At 32.5% G+C, this 18,461-nt stretch overlaps 1 protein-coding gene across 2 annotated transcripts in view; it reads left to right on the forward strand.

The window, feature by feature from the left end:
- INTS12 (integrator complex subunit 12) overlaps window positions 1-18,461 on the forward strand; it is a 40,279-nt gene that overhangs the window by 15,588 nt on the left and 6,230 nt on the right. For both annotated transcript variants that reach the window (XM_023505742.2, XM_003772925.4), the window contains exons 3-6: window positions 4,970-5,122; window positions 9,229-9,416; window positions 12,698-12,857; window positions 15,899-16,045. In XM_023505742.2, the coding sequence (XP_023361510.1) occupies window positions 4,970-5,122; window positions 9,229-9,416; window positions 12,698-12,857; window positions 15,899-16,045 (648 nt within the window). The remainder of the gene's footprint in view (window positions 1-4,969; window positions 5,123-9,228; window positions 9,417-12,697; window positions 12,858-15,898; window positions 16,046-18,461) is intronic.

Below are 18,461 nucleotides of genomic sequence, written 5' to 3' on the forward strand. Positions count from 1 at the left end.
TTGTATTTAACATATCTAACATGTATGGGACTACTTGCCATCTAGGGGAGGGAGTGGAGGGAAGGAGGGAAAAAGTTGAAACAGAAGTTTTTGCAAAGGTCAGTGTTGAAAAATTATCCATGCATATGTTTTGTATATAACAAGCAATAAATTAAAAAAAAAAAAAAGTATCTATCATGTGCTAGGCACTGGAGATACAAATAAAGATAATAAAAAAAAAAAAAAAGACATGTTGCCCACCTCTTGGCAGAAAGATGTTAGACTCAAGATATAGAATAAGATAAACTAAACATTTTCAGACAGGTTCTGTATGAAAATATTTTTCCTTACTATGCATATTTGTTACAAGGGTATTTTCTCCCCCCAGTGGAGAGGGTTGAAGGAAGCGAGAGGACTGGGCTAGAGTAGAAAAATAAAGAAAAAATGTCAGTGAAGTGCCTTTTTAAAATAAAAGCATATAAGGAAAGGAAGAAAGAAAATGATGTTGGAAGCTGCAGTTAATTTTATTATTGTTACATTTGAAAGAAATGTGCAGTTTCATGTATGATCTTTTTATTGTTAATCTCCTGTGTATGTGGAAATGCCTCTTTATTTAGTGTGTCTAAGTTCAGGATAAAAAATTTGTAAACACAAAAATGGACAGTATTCATAAACAATAGTCAAGACAATTTGAATTAAAGATGAGCCTTCAAAACTTTGTAGCTGTAGCTTTTTGTTGGACCTAATTTTGGAGAATCATCCTAGCATGAGTTTGATGGACAAAATATGAGGAAGACAGAGTTGTATGGTAGAATAGTCTGTTATTGAACCTAAGAGTCAAAATGGGGCGAAGTCTCCTTCAATTTCTGCTTATTTTCAGACCCAAGCTACTGTTCTTTCCCTTTTAACCTATCTCAGAGACTTAATTTTACTGCTACCCTTTTCTTTTTTTTGTATTCAATGATAACCTCTGCCCAGTGACTCCTGTTGAGGGGAGTTGAGCTCAAGTAAACTTGGATAGTTATATAGCAAACCTGATAGACATTATACAAAACAAGCTTTATTAACAGCAATTGTTCACTTTGCTAATTTGACCAGTTTAAAAAAAAAATTTATTTTGTGTTTAAAAGGTACTCAAAAGGATTCATTTAATTATAGTACTCAGCTGTAATTCCCATCACTATAATTTTATAAAGAAGATGACTTGCCCTGGTATCTATGCCTTGTACTTAATTTCTTAATTTAAAAGTTGAAACAGGAAGTAAAGCTTTGGGTTTAATAATGATTATATGTGAAAAGTACATGAATTTCTGAAATGTTATCTGTGGAGCCAGAGAATTATAAAGGAATATTGTAGGATGTTCACTTTATAGGAAACACTGGAGGTTTACATCTGCCACTTAATCAAATGAAATTCTGTTAAGTAAAATATATTGACATACTTTCAATATGCCATGCGACAGGAAGCCTTGGAATAGAACTTTATTTTGAAGAAAATAAAAAATATATAAGTTCAGTGACATGACATTTAATCACTTTAAAAAAACAAAGAGACTGACAAATAGTTCTTTGCTCCAAAATTTATTTTTTCACCTTTTCAGTTGGTAGAATCACTTTTTGCTGAAGTCTGAATAGATTAGGATGGTTGTAAATGATGAGCAGGAGGATATAATAGTTAATTTTTTTTATTTGTTTAGTATTTTCCCCTAGTTACAAATAATAATTTTTAGCATTAATTTTTTTAAAAATTTGAGTTCCAAAATAATCTTTTCTAACCCCCCCGCCCTCACTGAGAAGGCAAACAATTTGATATATATTATACATGTGTAATCATGTACAACATATTTCCATGTTAGCCAAACTATAAAAGAAAACACAGAAAAATAAAGAAAAGATGTACTTCAATCTACATTCAGTTGCATCTCTTATCAATTATTTCTTTAGAGGTGGATAGCAGTTTTCATCATAAGTTCTTTAGAATTGTCTCAGATCGTTTTATTGCTGAGAATAGCTAATTTACAGTAGATCATCATCTTGTATTGCTATTGCTGTGTACAGTGTTCTCCTTTTCTTGTTTATTTCACTTTGCATCAGTTTATGAAAGTTTTTCCAAGTTTTTCTGATAGCATCTACCTTGTCATTTATTATAGTGCAATAGCATTCCAATCACAATCATATACAGAAACTTATTCAGCCATTCTCCAATTCATATGCATCTCTTCAATTTCCCATTCTTTACTACCACTAAAAGAGCTACTATCAATATTTTGGTCCTTTTACTTTATTTCAAATACTTTTCTTATGACTTTTACCTGCTTCTATCTGCCCTCCCTTTTATCAATGTCTTCCCTTCCCTCCTACTTTTGTGCATGTCATTCTTCCTTTGAACCAATTCCAATGAGAGTAAATTTTAGTGAATGACCTCTCCTCACACACCTGCTGCTCTCGTCTTCCCATCCACTGCTTTTTTCATGCCTCTTTCATGTGAAATAATTTATTCTACTTCTCCCTTTACACTTCTTCTAATGCATTCCTCTTTCTCACCTCATCCACCCTTCCATCTATCAGTATACTTTCTCCCCATTCCCCAGTTCCCCTTTCCTTCTTAATTTTCTTATGGTAAAATAGATTTCTATATTTATTTTATGTGTATGCTATTCCCTCTTTGAGCTAATTCCAGTGAGAATTCATGTATCCCTCTCTTCCCCACTACCTCCCTCTTCCCTTCTACTGTAAAAGCTCTTTCACATCGTTTCTTTTTTTATGTATGGTACTTTTACCCTATTCTATCTTTCCCTTTCACCCAGTGTATTCCTCTTTCTTAGCTTTTAATTATATATATTTTTAGATAGTCATCCCATCATATTTAACTGACATCTACTCTAAGTGTACTCCTAACTGTCCCAAGAATGATAAAGTTTTAAGTGTTACAAGTATCATTTTCACATGCAGAAATGTAAAGTTTAACTTTCTTGAATCTCTTATATTTCTTTTTTATTGACCTTTTTATGCTTTTTTTGCATCGTGTATTTGAAAGACACTTTTTGTCTTTAGTTCCAATTTTTTTCTTCAACTATCATACTTAGTTTTGTTAGATGGATACATAGTTTTGCTAAGTGGGTGATTCTTGATTGTAATCCTAGCTCTTTTATCCCCTGGAATATCATATCCCAATACTTCCAATCCTTTAATGTTGAAACTGCTAATTCTTGTGTTATCTTGACTGTACCTCCACAATATTTAAATTGTGTCTTTTTTTTCCTGACTTTGAAATATTTTCTACTTGACTTGAGAGCTCTGGAATTTGAGTCAAATAATAATCATAGGAGTTTTCCTTTTGGAATCTCTTTCAGAAGGTGATCAGTGGAATCTTTTCATTTCTGTTTCACCCTCTAGTTCTAGAATATCAAGTTTTCCTTGATAATCTCTTGAAAGATGTTATCTAGACTCTTTTTGATCATAACTTCCAGACTAATTTGTTACTTCAATTTTTTCATTCTTTTGATTTTTGTTTGTTTGTTTGTTTCTTAATATTCCATGAACTCATTATTCTAACACTTGTCTAATTCTAATTTTTAAGGAATTATTTTCTTCAGTGAGCTTTTTTATTTTCTTTTCTATTTGGATAATTCTACTTTTCTTAATTTTTCTTAATTTTTTTTTCAGTGAATTTTGTACTTTTTCCATTTGACCATTTTGCTTTTCATTGCTTTTTTTTGTGCTTCTTTTACTATTTGGCCCAGTCCTTTTTTAAGCTTTTATTTTCTTAAGTATTTTTTTGTGTCTCTTTTACCAAGCTATTGACTTTTTTTCATGATTTTCTTGTATCAGTCTCATTTTTCCTCCCAATTTTTCCTCTATCTCTATTAGTTATTCTTAAAATTCTGTGGTCTCCCAGGATTTTTGGGGGGCCTAAGACCAATCCACATTTTTCTTTGAGGCTTTGGATGCAATAATTTTGACTGTTGACTTCTGAATTTGTATTTTAGTCTTCCCTATCAGCATAGTAATTTTTATGGTCAGAGTCTTTTTCTGCTTTTAATTCATTTTCCCAGTTTGTTTCTTGACTTTTAACTATATGTTAAAGTGGGGTTCAGGTTCCAAGGTGGAAGGGATACTGTACCAAGCTTCAGGTTTTTTTGTGTTCAGAGATAATTCTAGGGACTTGTAAGTTTTCAGGTCTAAGAGAGATTTCAGAACTAAGGAGAGATGTGCTTACTTCTCTCCTGGCCTGTGCTCTGGTTTGTGAGTGACCACAAGCACTTTCTTCCAGCCTAGAATTGTGACCAATGTCCCAGCTTCCCCCACAGTTGAAAGCTCTGGTTTGCGCTTCTCTTCTTCCTGAGTCTGAATCTTAGATCCAAGTATGGGCAATGCGATGGTGTCCATTACCCAGTGCCAGCAAAGAGACCTCTGTTCTCCTGCTAACCAGTTATCTGGCTCCCGTGGGCAGAGGTACTTGGAACCATCATTGCTGCCATTGTTTCAGTTACCCGGAAGGCCTGCTGATTTTCTGTGGCCTGCACTGGACTGTTCTCCACTCTCATTCCAATACAACAAACCTTTCTTGCTGACCTTCTAAATTGTTTTGGGTTGAAAATTTGTTTCACACCATCCTTCTGTGGGTCCTGTCATTTCAAAATTTGTTTTAAGACATTTAAAACAGTTATATATAAAGGTAAATATCATGTCCCTAGTTACATAACAGAAAAAAAATCTGTCATTTGTTTTCAGAAATATCATGTGAAAATCTTTTAATATAAAGATAAGAAAGAAAAATTTTTGAGGTACTTGTGAGACAAGGAGATTTCTTTTGATCCTTAACCAAAAATTGTCATGAAACATCAATTTTGTGACTTTATTTTCTTTCTACCTGGTATTTCTAATGTAATGAGTTTTGTAGTTGCAAGATTTGCTCAGCTATATGACCTGTAAAAAGTTATAACATACTCAAAGTTATATGCTGTTTGTTTTTATGTTTACCATTTAGGAAGTGGAACCTCCCAAAGTGTCAGGTTCGAAAGCAATTTCCATTAAGCAGGAGCCTAAAACTTCTTCCAGTCTTCCTTCTGGTAGTAATAATGGCAAACCTGTCACAACAGAAAAGGTGAAGAAAGAAATTGAAAAGAGGCCTGCTGATAAAGTAAGAGGTTTTTTATTATATTTTGTTAACTAAGTATAGGAATTAGAGCTACATGAATTACCTAAGTAGGAAATCTCTTTTATACTTCTTTTGTACCCTACTAATGCACAATGCAGTCACATTGTATATTAGATATTGAATAAATAATTCTTGATTGGTATGTTGAGATTTTGATTAAAGAGCACAGTTTTAGAAAATTCCTATTCAACCTTTTACAACTTCACCAACAAAAATTTGAGTTCTAGGCAATGTGAGGATTAAGGAGTAGAATTTTAATGTTGAGAAGTGCAATTTAGTTAAAGGGCTAGCTTTGAAGTCAGGAAAATCTTTCTTCATACCCTGCCTGTGACAAATACTGTCTCTCTTACCATGGACAAACTTCTTAATCTCTTAAGCAAATATAAGAATGTTACAGAATATATAGTTACCATTCTGTATTGTTATAGGTATTTTCTTCAACAGAAGCTCTTTACTCTGAAAAAGTTATAAGTGTAATTCATCCCCTCCTCAAACAACAATAATATAAACTTGTCAGATGCTATTCCTGAATTAAAGAGGGTATTTACTGTTTTAGAGAGGAAAGATTATATCCATGCATATACATATTACAGATAGCCAAATTGATGTGCATAATGACTTCCATTTATAAAATTAAGTGTGTCATCATGGCTCAGGTAAAGTGTTGTTCCTTTCAATATCATCGCCTTGGAAGTTAACTTCTCTTTGGAAATTGTTTTTAAAACCTGCAGTATGTATTCTTGAGTATCCTCAAGTGTAACAAAGCTTTGTTCTTTCATTCTTTCATTACCCAGATGATTATTAAGTACCTACTGTGAGCTAAGTTCTGGAAATCCAAAAATAAAATTCAACCCAGACTCACCTTCACAAAATTTAACAATATAATAGTAGGGATAAGACACATGTATCAATAAAGAAGATAGAGCTAAAGGGATATTTCAACAAAATATTATAAAAAGTAGATCATTTTCAGCTGGGGAGATCAGAGAAGGTATGAGGGAGGTAGCATTTAAGCTAAGTCTGGAATAAAGAGAAGGATTTTGAAGACATATGTGGAAAGAGTATATTATCACCTTTTGTGATAGATGGCAGAATGCACAAATATAGTGTAATATCAGCCAGTAAGGTGGTATAGCTGGTATATTGAAGTCATGCAAGAAAAACAGTAAAATAAGTCATGAAAGTTAAGCTGGAGTCAATAGTAGAGCTCCTTAAAGAATATATTTGATTTTTGGAAATTGATAAAAATCATTTAGATTCAAATGTAATCACTAAAATGGGTGAATTTATGTGGATTTGATCAATAGCTATTTCATAAATAGTACATGAAGAACTAGAAAACTGGCATGTCAAAAGAAACTGATCAAAGGGTCATATATGGTTCACTCCTTTTGCCTTCTTCATTTAATGTTTCTCATTCAGAATAAGCCTGATTGCGACTGTTAAAGCAATATCTTCACTCGTCATTTTGACAAGTTTACTTTGTTTTTCAAGGATTTTACAATTTTCTATCATATTTTGAGATTTTATCCCTGGGTCATATAAGAAGTACCATTCTTTATGACTGTTTACTATTTTCTTCAGAAATGCCCCTTTTTTTCTAGCTTGACTTGAAAAATGAAAGCAAATGTCAGTTCCAAATATTCCTATTTATCAGTCAAAATGTGTGGTACAGCTGTGTGGAATTTTGCTTATGTTCACGTTTTCTTTCACATGAGTGATTATTTCAAATATAACTGACCCTATAGTAAATAGCCTTCATGAGGAAAACAAATATGTGGGCTTTTAGTTGGACCTTTGACCATCTCATGTGTCATATCATTTGTACCTTTAATTTTTTATCATCAAGAAATCTCTTGCTCTAAAATTTTTTTAATCCCTTTAATATGTATCTTTTAATGTGTCATTTATAGTTTAATTATACACATATATACAATTTTTCATTAATATTTTGCTTTAAAATCAGGAATTCTTAACTTTTTATTTTTATATTATGGATCCCATCAGTAGTCTGGAAGCCTATGCTATGGATTCCTTCTCAGGATAATATTTTAATTAATTTTCAGTTTAATGTTACAAATAATCATATAGGATTAGAATTCATTTCTAAATAAGTTTAGTTTGAGATTGTAAAATAAATAAAAGATGTAATGTTTTTTCCCATCATAGTTTATGGATTCCCTGAAAATTATATGTAGACCCCAGGTTAAGAACCTTTCTTCTAAATAATGGTTACTCATATATGTACTCACACAAAAAAATACCGTAAGACTCACTAGCCCAGCTTAAGTACCACTACAAGTTGAAATAAATTGTAACATAATTCTCCTTTGATTATTTCAAATGTTTTGTTCATTATTCTATAAGCCGCACAAGAAAATTAGGCTCCTTACTTTGTGTAGTCACCATGTAAATGATAGTCCCATGATTTGATATATTGTAAGATAGTTAGGGAGGTGATAACAGTACTATGAGGAGAACCCAGAGTGAGCTTAAAGTAAAGCAAAATTAGTCATAAAGTATCCATTAGAAGGGACCAACTTCTAAGCTAGAATTCTTTCTACATAATACCTGACAAATGGCCATCTAGCTTCTTGCTTGAAAACTATATCCTAAGGCATCACATTCTACTATTTCCTAACATTAAGTTTAAATCTCAATTTACTTCCACTCATTGATCTTAATTTGCTTACTGGGGACAAGTCTAATTCCTGTTCTGTATGACAGTTCAATATATGAAAAGGTTTTCCAAGGTGTAAACATTTCTACTTTCTTCAGCTCAAATAATATAATTTCAAAAGTCCTTCATCATTTTGGATACTTTATTTTAATTATTCTTAAGCTAATAAGTGTCTAGTTTCAAATGTGACATTAATTAGAAAGGTCATCAAGATGAGAAAATACCAAATAGTATTACACATGGAAAACTGTAGAATCTTTGCATTTGACTCAGGATAGGTTTTTGAAAAGAAGAAAACCTAACTCCATCTGTGCCAAGAAATTTGAAAAGGAAGAGCTTATGGTAGCAAATGTTAATCTAAATTAAATTAATTAAGATGAAGTGTTGGTGGCAATTAACTAATTACTAAGAAAGTTTAAGAAGCCACAGAATTTTTAGGGTTGGAAAAGACTTTAATGGCTACCTAGTCTGTGTTAAAAACAATCTCCCCTCAAAGATGACTGACAAGTGGTCATCCAATCTCTGCTTAAAGATCTTCACTTTAGGGGAACCTACTACTTCTCACATTACCCTTTCCCACTTTTGGATCTCTCTAACTGTTAAAAAGTTTTTTCAGACATAAACCCAAAATTGCTTTTTTTGTGCTTTCTATCCATTGTTCTTGGTTTGGCCTTTTGAGGACAAACAGAAAGTAATTTTTCTTCTGAAAAGCAGTTCTTCAAATATTTAAACATAACTGATACCCTGAGGCTTCTCTTCCCCATGATAAACAATCCTTGAGGCCAGTCATAGTTGCTAATGCACTCTTCTTGATGTTTTCCAATTTATTGTTGTCCTTCCTAAATAATGGCAAGTGGAAAACATTGAATATTGTAAATAACTAAATGAAATTATTTGTTCAATAAAATTTATGAAGGTGCTGCCTGAGCAGGGAGGGGAAGAATTTTGTTAATAATAATTTAGCAGCCAATTCTTTTATCATATAGAAAACCAAGAAAACATGGAAAATCCATTAGTCACATGGTAATCAATTTCAAAGGAAGAAAAGATACTAAAAAAATAGAGGCCATACGCTCAGTTTTGTTCATCTGATCTGTAGAAAAAACAAATATAAAAGAATCATACTAAAATGTTTTGATTTTGCAAAATTTTCTCTTCTAGTGATCTTTAACTAATTGAAAAAAGTTATTTTTAAACCATCTCCCAAGTTTCCAATAACATATAAAGCACTGTATATTCCAGCTATTCTTATTTTTTAAATTTCTGTTTGTACTGTCATTTTTGATATGTTTTTTAGTATTTTGTAATTACTTCTGCCACAATTACTTCCTTATCAGAACATTACTATCTTTTGATTTTCATTGCATGTACATGTTCGTGGTGTGTACACTTGTGTTCTTTTTAATAGATGAAGGTTGACAGCAGTGAAGGAATTGATGTTCCAAAGAAACCCAGATTAGAGAAGCAAGAGTCTCGTTCTTCTCCTATCACAGTCCAAACCAGCAAGGACTTATCTATGCCTGACCTTTCCAGTTTTGATGAGACCAGTGCTGATGACTTTGCCATGGAAATGGGTTTGGCTTGTGTTGTTTGTAGGTAAGTAGTAACTTGTCAAAAAGACACAGAGACAGAGAGGTAGAGAGATGAGGGGAAGGAAAAATAAATTGGTTTTTGCTTTATGTGAATTCCATATACTTTGTAGAAAATCAGCTGCCAAATATTATATTATTTTACTCTTTTGATGACTTCTTTTTATCCCTGGTTGTGTATTATGATTCAGTGGAAAGATGACTGGCATAAGACCCAGGAGGGACTGGCTCACTTTGTGAGCAAAGGTAAAATATTCAAACTAAGCTTCAGTTTCCTCTTCTTTAAAACGCAGAAATTCTTGCTAATTCTCTGTACCTCCCAGAGTTGTGAGGAAAGCATTTTAAAGCATTATATAAATGGGAACTGTTTCTGTATTATCTCTAAGTTTCCTTTCCAATTCTACTAGCATATAAGCTGAGAACTCATGTTTTAATATTGAGATTGTTATAGATTTATGGCCTGTAAGATAAACAGTCTGTGCTTTTTCTGCTTATTAAATAAGATTTCTTCCACAAGCATGGTTGTTGCCATTCTTTCTGGCTTTTCTTTTAGAAGGATGTTCTATTCTCTATGTGTACCTTACCCTGCTGAATTATTCATATAACTTTGAATTCCTTCAATATAAATCATTTGAGCCACACTACTTTTTAATGAAACTGTTATATTATAAGAAGGGTAATAGTCTTAAGTATTACATGTAAAAATGAGAAATATTTAAAAGTTTAACTTGTATAAAAAGGTATATGTACCAGTTTTAAACTGATTTTGTCACTTTAATTTGTGTGAAAAATTATTTTAAACCTGATTAGTTAAGAGTGAACTTCTTTAGAACAAAACTGTTATAATTCCTTATAATGACTAGTGCCTGTATAACAACAGATGCTTTTTGTCATTTAGGTTAATTGATTATTTTGGTATTCCTTTGTGGACTCTCTTTCAGTGAGTGGGCTAATGTGCTTCTGAAAAGGGACATTTCTTTGCAGCCAGAAAAATAATAATAGCACACTCATATGGACTTTGGTGTTTATAGAGAACATTCCTCACTACAACCTTTTGAAGAGATGTAGCATAAGCGTTATCTCCATTTTACAGATAAGGAAACTGAGGCTTCAAGAGGTTAAGTAACCTATTACTTGGTTGTACAACTAAATGTCTTGATGTGAGATATGAACTAATCTCCCACTCTAGCACCCTTTTTACTCTACTGTACTGTTTGAGTGTTAAATTAATTGTTTTTATTCATAGATATTCTTTCCTTTTAACATAAACTAAACACCATTGTAAGGTTACTGTTTGAGTTAATTAATGTACTCATTTTATAAATGAGAAAATAAAGAGGAAAATGGTTTTCTGTAGAGGGTCACAGTCAGTGGGGAAACTCTGGGTGAGGTTTAAGATCCTTCAGCCCAGAGGGAACTTGCTAACAGTGTCTGTTTCTACTCCCCATCTCCCCTAACGGCTCTCGGCCTTCCTGAGAAGTTAGGGGTGGTGATAACCTGTGTTGAGATTAAGGCAGAGTGATACCAGGTGGCAAACTTCGTACAATAGCAAGTTGTTTATGTGGTCCCACGTGAGCAGTGTTGTTTTTGTTACATTATATAAAGGGAATAATCCTTGAAATAAACGGACTCCATTTTTCCACCATCTTCATTACTTCTGTACTAGGAAGGTATATCTTAATCACACTGGTGTGGGAGCTCTAGAAAGCAACGGTACATTTTGTCACCCCAACTTGGGGGCTCTAGAAAGCAGGATACAACAGTTTTCCTAAAGTCAATATGTCATTTTTGAATAGAGAAAAAACTCTCAAATTGTGAATTCCATTGATGAGACAAACCATACTGTTAAAAGCTTGTATTACCCGATTACCAAGACTGAAGAATTTAACGTTAATTGAACTTCCAAATTATGATGTTGTCACCTTAATTCTCAGAGGAGGAAGGGAAATGGAGGTTGGTAGGAGATAGGTAGGTAGGTAGGTAGGTAGGTAGGTAGGTAGATAGATAGATAGATAGATAGATAGATAGATAGATAGATAGATATAATACCAAAGGATTTATTGATGAAAAGTCTCTAAAGTAATCTGATATGAACTTTATTATCTAAAGAAAATAAATGGATGTTTTAGCTTAAATTTAAAGTTTGGAGAAATTCTCAATACTTAAGCAGTGTATCTTATGGTTTCTGGCAAGTATAATGGCTTCTTATTTTACTATAAATTATTCATTGTGTATTTTCAAAACCTTTAATATCTGATTTTAGCTTCTAGTAGAAACATTTTTTCTTTTGAAAGTGTCTTCAAGTGTGAAGATCCTTTTATTTTAGATAAAATGCCACTTTTAAAAGTGAGTTGATTCAATAGAAAGCATTTAATGCAGTCCAAAATGTGTGTGTGTGTACTTATGATTCCAAATACTGAAATATTTTAGTTTAAAATATATATTCATAAAATATTTCAATAAAATCATCTGGGCAGTTTCTTCATTTTCTTATTAAGTAAAGAAATAAGGTATTGCCTTTCCCCACACATCCACAAACATAGTTGCCATGGTTACCTAGATACCTGGTCTTCAGGGATCTGTACAAAAGCCACTTAGCAATTAAATAACCTGATTTGTCATCTGAAAAGAGAAATCATTTAGAAAATGCTATTTAGTTAATTCATAGCTGTACATCCACTTATAGGCATATCACTAATTTTTCATTTACACCAAGTAACTCTTTTCACCAGAGACCTAAATAAATTAAAGAAATGAAGTCTTCATCATAAGCTGCCTTGTTTTCTGAAAGTCAAGCTATGACTAATGCCTTCTCTGTAATTGTATGATTTTAAAAATCATATCTTAAATTCTATGAACGTTTCACCATAAAATAGTGTAATTATTTCTTTTCCTTTTGTCTAACTTTAAATTTCTATTTTAGTCTTAAAGAATTGTCATTCATAGTTCTCTTGGGGTACTGCCCATTTCTTAGTTTTTATTCCATTGTCCAGTTTGGCATTATATTTTATATGTGACAGTCATTTTAAAATCTTGAAATATTTACAATTTAATAGCATCTAGCATTATAAACTAAATAAATAGAAGTTCATGAAAGCATTTGAATGTAAGAACAAAACAAAGAATCTTTTTTTTTCAGATAGAAAATGTAAGATAAACTGAGTATTGGTAGGTTTAAAAATTTTTTTAATTTTAATACTGAATATTGTCAAATACTAAATATCTGACGTGACTTCAAACTCTACTGCATTTAATAAAATATTGTTTTTAAACAATCTGTTCTCTTAGGCAAATGACAGTAGCATCTGGCAATCAGTTAGTTGAGTGTCAAGAATGTCATAATCTCTATCACCAGGATTGTCATAAACCTCAGGTGACTGACAAGGAAGTGAATGATCCACGTCTTGTATGGTATTGTGCTCGATGCACAAGGCAAATGAAGAGAATGGTAGGAAACAACTCTTTGTCTTTTTTGAAGTCTCTGTTTTTTTTACATCTAATTCCTGCTGATTTATATTTCCCCAAATAATAGTTAAATGTAAGCTTAAAGGAAAAACCCTTTAGAATGATTATGTATATGTATATGTGTTGTCTTGGGTATGCGTTGGGTTTATTAAACAGATATATATTTTCCACTTAGCACATGGCATTGTATATTATCTGAACTCAGATGTGGTCTCATCTTGAAATTAATTTCATTGAGCCCTTTGGGTAGGCACCAAAAAAGTGATAACCTCATGGATGCTTATAGTTGTGAAAATACAACCTAGATCTAAGTCTTTAGTGGTAATTTTATAAAAGACCAGAAGATGGAGACATTACTACATGTTGTTTTCAGTGTCATTTTCTCATTGCCCCTCTCATTCCGGTATATAGTTTGCTATGTGAATGTCTGTTTCCCTTTTTCTGTCATTGTCTGCCTTATTTTTCATTTCTATTTCTGTCACCTTTATTTCATCTAATTGTTAATTTGCAGTTATATAAAACTAAAGAACATCCTATTTGTTATGTTATTTAATATAGTCAGTATATTATTTTATGTTTCTGACTTTAGAAAAAAAAGTGAAATTATTTTCTGCTTATTTTGGCTCTCAAATTTTTCTTTTGTCTTTGGGCAATGAGAACCAATAAAATATTTTTTGTATCTTTTGTAAAGATTGTATAAAGTTTAATCAGGAAAAATATCTAACAACCTAAGGAAATGTGTTTGGCCTGTCTTTGTGAATTATAAGAAGTAGTTAGAATAAAGATACTTACTCTGATTTGTGTTGAGGTAAATTATAACTAACTAGAAAAAAACTGAGATTTAAACATTTTGTTTGAACCTGAAAATTTGTCCAACTACAATTTGGAAGTTACCAAATTAATATTTAACAAAATATTCATTCTAATTTCTCATGTCCTCCATTTAACAAATAATAGAATGCATTGGCCACCTAAACCATTAGGAATTTGTAGCAGCAATCATAAGTTAAGGATTCTTTATGTTTTTGCCAGGACCAATCAATGATAAAGAAATTCTCTCTACTAGTAGAGAGCAATGTAACTTTTTTGTGTGTAACTTTTAGTCTTAGATAATAAATGGAGCTCTTGCCAATCAGTGATCAATGAATAGCAGCTAGTCTGAGTCAGACATAAGCCTTTAGTTTCCAGAAATCTCCCAACTTTACCATACTGCTTCTCTCTTCTTGAATAACTGTTTTTGTAATATTTCACATAAGAATAGTTAGAACTAGAAAAGACCTTGTAATGTAGTCCAGCTCCCTCCTTTTGTAGATGAACAAACTGAGACTGCCTGAAGTTGAAATTATTTGCTTAAAATCATGGAGACTGTAACTTGTAGAACCAGGATTCAAACCCAGGTTCTCTAGTTCCACACTCTTAAATATGCCACCATTATCCTATAGAATACTCTTTACTTGCCAGAGTGTGATACAGCACATAATAAATATTTGTTTGGTTAAATTGAATTGAATTTCATTCTGTGATACAAATTTTAGAAACAAGGAAATTGAAAGAGAGGTTAAATGATTATCTAAAACTGATTTTTAAAGTTTTATAATCAGCTAGTTTTACAGTCTGGCTCTCGATTCCATGCATTTTCCTTTGTTTTATATTCTTTATGTAATCTAAGAATCTTACCTGTTGGTATTAAAAAATAATAGTTCAGTAATTTTAATTTAGTTTTGTTTTGGTTAATAATGCAAAACAATTAATCATGGTAATTCTTTGAGCCAGAAGGCATTAGTGTCCTGGGGAATCAGGAAGGGATCACATAGAAAGTGACTTGTGAGTTGAGTTGTAAATTAAAGAAGGACTTCAAGTTGGGGGCAGGGCAGAGGGAAGAGGAAGAAAAATAGTGAGCCTGTTTCAAGAATAAGGAGCAGCTACTGCAGAAACATTGCAGACACAGGAAGCAGAATTCTGTGTGAAGGCAAGATCAAGAAAGCCAGGTAGACTGAAGACCAGGAGACATGGGGAGAGTCAGGTTGGGACCTTGGTGTAATTAGAAGGTTTTACTTGATCCTCAAAGCAATAGGTGGCCATTGGAGTAAATTATGGCATGGCTACTTCTACACTTAAGGAAAATCATGTTAGCAATTATATGGAAGATGGATTTCAGTGGGAAGAAATGAGACAGGGAGGAGAATTCAGAGGTAATTGCAATTTCAAGTGAGAGATGATTAGGAGGTAAATTAGAGTGGGGTCAATGTGAGTATCTCAGGTACAGATGTGAGAGCTGTTGCAAAAGTAGAAAAAGCAAGATTTGGCAATAGATTAGATATAGTGAAGTGAAAAAGAGAGAAATTAAGAATAACATCAAGATTGTAAGCCCAAGAGACTAGAAAAAGGGAGATTTGAAGGAGGGGTAGGTTTAGAGGAAAAGATAATGATTTCTACTAAGTCATCCTTAGAATTCAGTAGATAATAATAATCTCTCTTAGTTTGGGGAATAGAGTATTAGCAAGAGTCATTTTTTCCCTCCACCCTACCTTTTTGGAGCTCCATTGCTGTCCTTTTTTGTGTTGGGGCAAAGGGTGGGGTGGGGGAGAACAACTCCTATTTTTAACTTAGTCTCATTGACTCAAGGTGGGTGGTTGGTCCGTGGAGAATTCTTCAACTTTTCTCAAGTAAGAGCAAACCTAGTGAAGAAGTAGATTTGCTTTAACTGCAAATGGCTTCTTTGTTTTTTTTTTATCTGAATCACTTGAGTTAATATTAGATAACATCATATAGCATCTAGTCATCATAATTTCACATATGTTTTCGTTGCTAGAAATTATGTCTGCTGCTTTCATTAATATGACTTATAATAAGTTTGCCCTAGATTCTGTGTTTTATGTGGATGATAAAATATTTAAAATAGTAGGAATTTTTATAAAGTCAGACATGTAAAAGGGGTCTTTTTGGTCTTCTTTCCTGTTTGGTATTTTAATTGAATGTCTTTAAGTGATGTTCCTCATAGAAATCAATTGATTATTTCTCTAGGCTCAAAAGACACAGAAACCAGCCCAGAAACCAGCCCCATCAGTTGTTTCAGTAGCTCCAGCTGTTAAAGATCCATTGGTTAAAAAACCTGAAACTAAGCTGAAACAAGAAACAACTTTTCTAGCATTCAAGAGAACAGAAGTTAAGGTAGAGTATACTTATATTTATATTCTAATAAAATTTGTTTAATTCAGCAAAACTTTTCTTCAGTTTTGTGCATTTCCCCCCCTCCCCCAACATATCAGAATCCATGTTTAAAATGAGACTTCCTGTTAAATTTTTATATAAATACTCCCTTCTTCATCTAATATTAAGTTCTCGACTTTATTTTGATTTGTCTTCTTTAAAGATGATTGAAGTTTTAAGGGTTTCTTTTGTGAGTTCTGAATTTTTAGTTCATTAAAAGGGAAAACCTTTTATGGTGTCTGTCTCATAAATAGGAGGTCTAGATAGAAGCATTTAGTGTGACTCTTATCATCTTTGAGGTTCCATGCCTGATAACACATTGGATTACTGGTACTCTTATATTCACTATGTTGGCTAAAACATTATTCTAATTCCTTTAGTAAGAAGAAAGACTTTTTTTACTTCTGTCATTGAGCTACACATTAGCCATATTCTAGTTTTATTCAGGGAACTGATGGAATAGAATAAATAGTTCCAAATCAGGTGCCAAAAAAGTCTAATAAACTCTCTGTTCTATATTACCCTTAATTTAGATTCAGAAACTCATAAAATGGTAAAAATATGTGTATTTACATATATAGAGAGAAAGAGAGAGAGAGAGAGAGAAATCTAGCTTTTAAAAATATATATTAGTAAATAATTCTGATACATTGATCTACTTGTTAGTTGATATTTTTGTTCTCACTATAAAAAATCAATAACCATGATATGGACATGATTTTTGTATTGATTTCTGATTCAACTTGGTACAGACATGTTGCTATATAAAGTTGATCCTTAACATTCACATATTTGACTTTCCAAACTTTAACCATTCTTGTGATTTTATTAGTAATCTTGTTTTCACTTTTGCATTGGCAACTATGCACATTTGCCACTTGATCAGCTGAGCAGTTCTTCCTGCTCCCCACATCGCCAGTGCAGCGTCTCAGTCTGGCACAGAGTAACAGAGAAGCAGATCAGGCTACTCATGCCAAGTCCACAAAACTGCTCTAAGGAGGAAAAGTTTGGACTGGGCATTGGGGACTAAACCCAAAACATGTGCTTTTCTTTGGAGAACAGTAGAAACACAGAGCCAAATGGGAGGTCAGAGATGACTGGTTATCCTTCATCTCTTTTTACCTCAGGATTCTTCCAATATTGCCACCTCTACTCTTCCCAGTCCCTCTCCTTTCTCCTGCATTTTATGGGTTCTTTCATGTTTACTGTTTAGTATTAGAAAAAGTACATATTATCAGAATTAATCTTTTGTTTAAAAGAAATTTATGTGGAAAAATATTTTCAGCGATCTCTGGTAAAAAATGGCTGGCTACAGGAACCTATTTTGCTGTTTTCTTACGTGAAGTTAACGTAAGAGAACAGTAAAAAAATTTCCCTTCTGTTTTTCTAGGTCTTTGATAAACTAAGTACAATAGAGGTTCTCTTAGGATTGAGAGGAAATATTTTAGTAATGTATCTGAAAATAGAGTTTTAGCAGCAGAGGAATTCTAAAAGTATTTCTCTTAAGTTCTTTGTTCCTTGTTCGATTTTTGAATAGATTTTTATTGTTGCTTTAAAACGGAGATAGGGGCTTCTCATAAGATGGTTAAAAAAAAAAACAACAAACAAGTAAAAGTGAATTTATCATTCATTTTTATTTTGTTCTTATTTTTGCACAGTAGGTAAAAAAAAAACTAGGATAAGAGCAAAGAAAATGTTGTAAGTTTAACAGCTTAGGGGGAAAGATATTTTCTTCTTGGAAACAATAGAGAATATTTTTGCATCCATTGTTTTAATTACCTACATCTTGATTATGTGATAAATCATCTGTTGTCCAGTTAAATAGCAATGCTAGCTAACTCGAGTCATCAGAATAAAATACTGTTTGAAGATTTCTTCATTATTTGTGCCTTACAAGTGCTACTTTATTTTCAGATACATTACTAAATACCTCAAAGAGACTGAATTTTGTCAAGTTTATTGAAGGATTATTTTGTCATATGGCTGATGATTTGTTTTAGAGAGAAAAGAAAAAAATTAGCTTTGCTTTTTCTGAAAATTATAAGTTTATTACACCTACCTGTCTTTTGATTTCTATACTAATTTGTTTTCTGACAACCTTTGAGTATTCTTTTATGACTCTTATTTACTTGAACAAGGAACTTATTTATTTGAACTTTACTTGAATTTACTAAATTCCTTCCAAACAACTTTAGATAGTACCTCAAAATGAACTGGAACAACAGAACTCAAAAAACATGGAATGAAATTATTTATTAGCTCCAGACAACTTAGATCATTAGGAAAAGTCTGTCTGGTCATCCTGCCATCTGGAGGAGGGGTTTGGGGGGTAAGAGGTGAAAAATTGGAACAAGAGGTTTGGCAATTGTTAATGCTG

The sequence above is a fragment of the Sarcophilus harrisii genome, chromosome 6 (assembly GCF_902635505.1).
Source record: "Sarcophilus harrisii chromosome 6, mSarHar1.11, whole genome shotgun sequence".
NCBI lineage: Eukaryota > Metazoa > Chordata > Mammalia > Dasyuromorphia > Dasyuridae > Sarcophilus > Sarcophilus harrisii.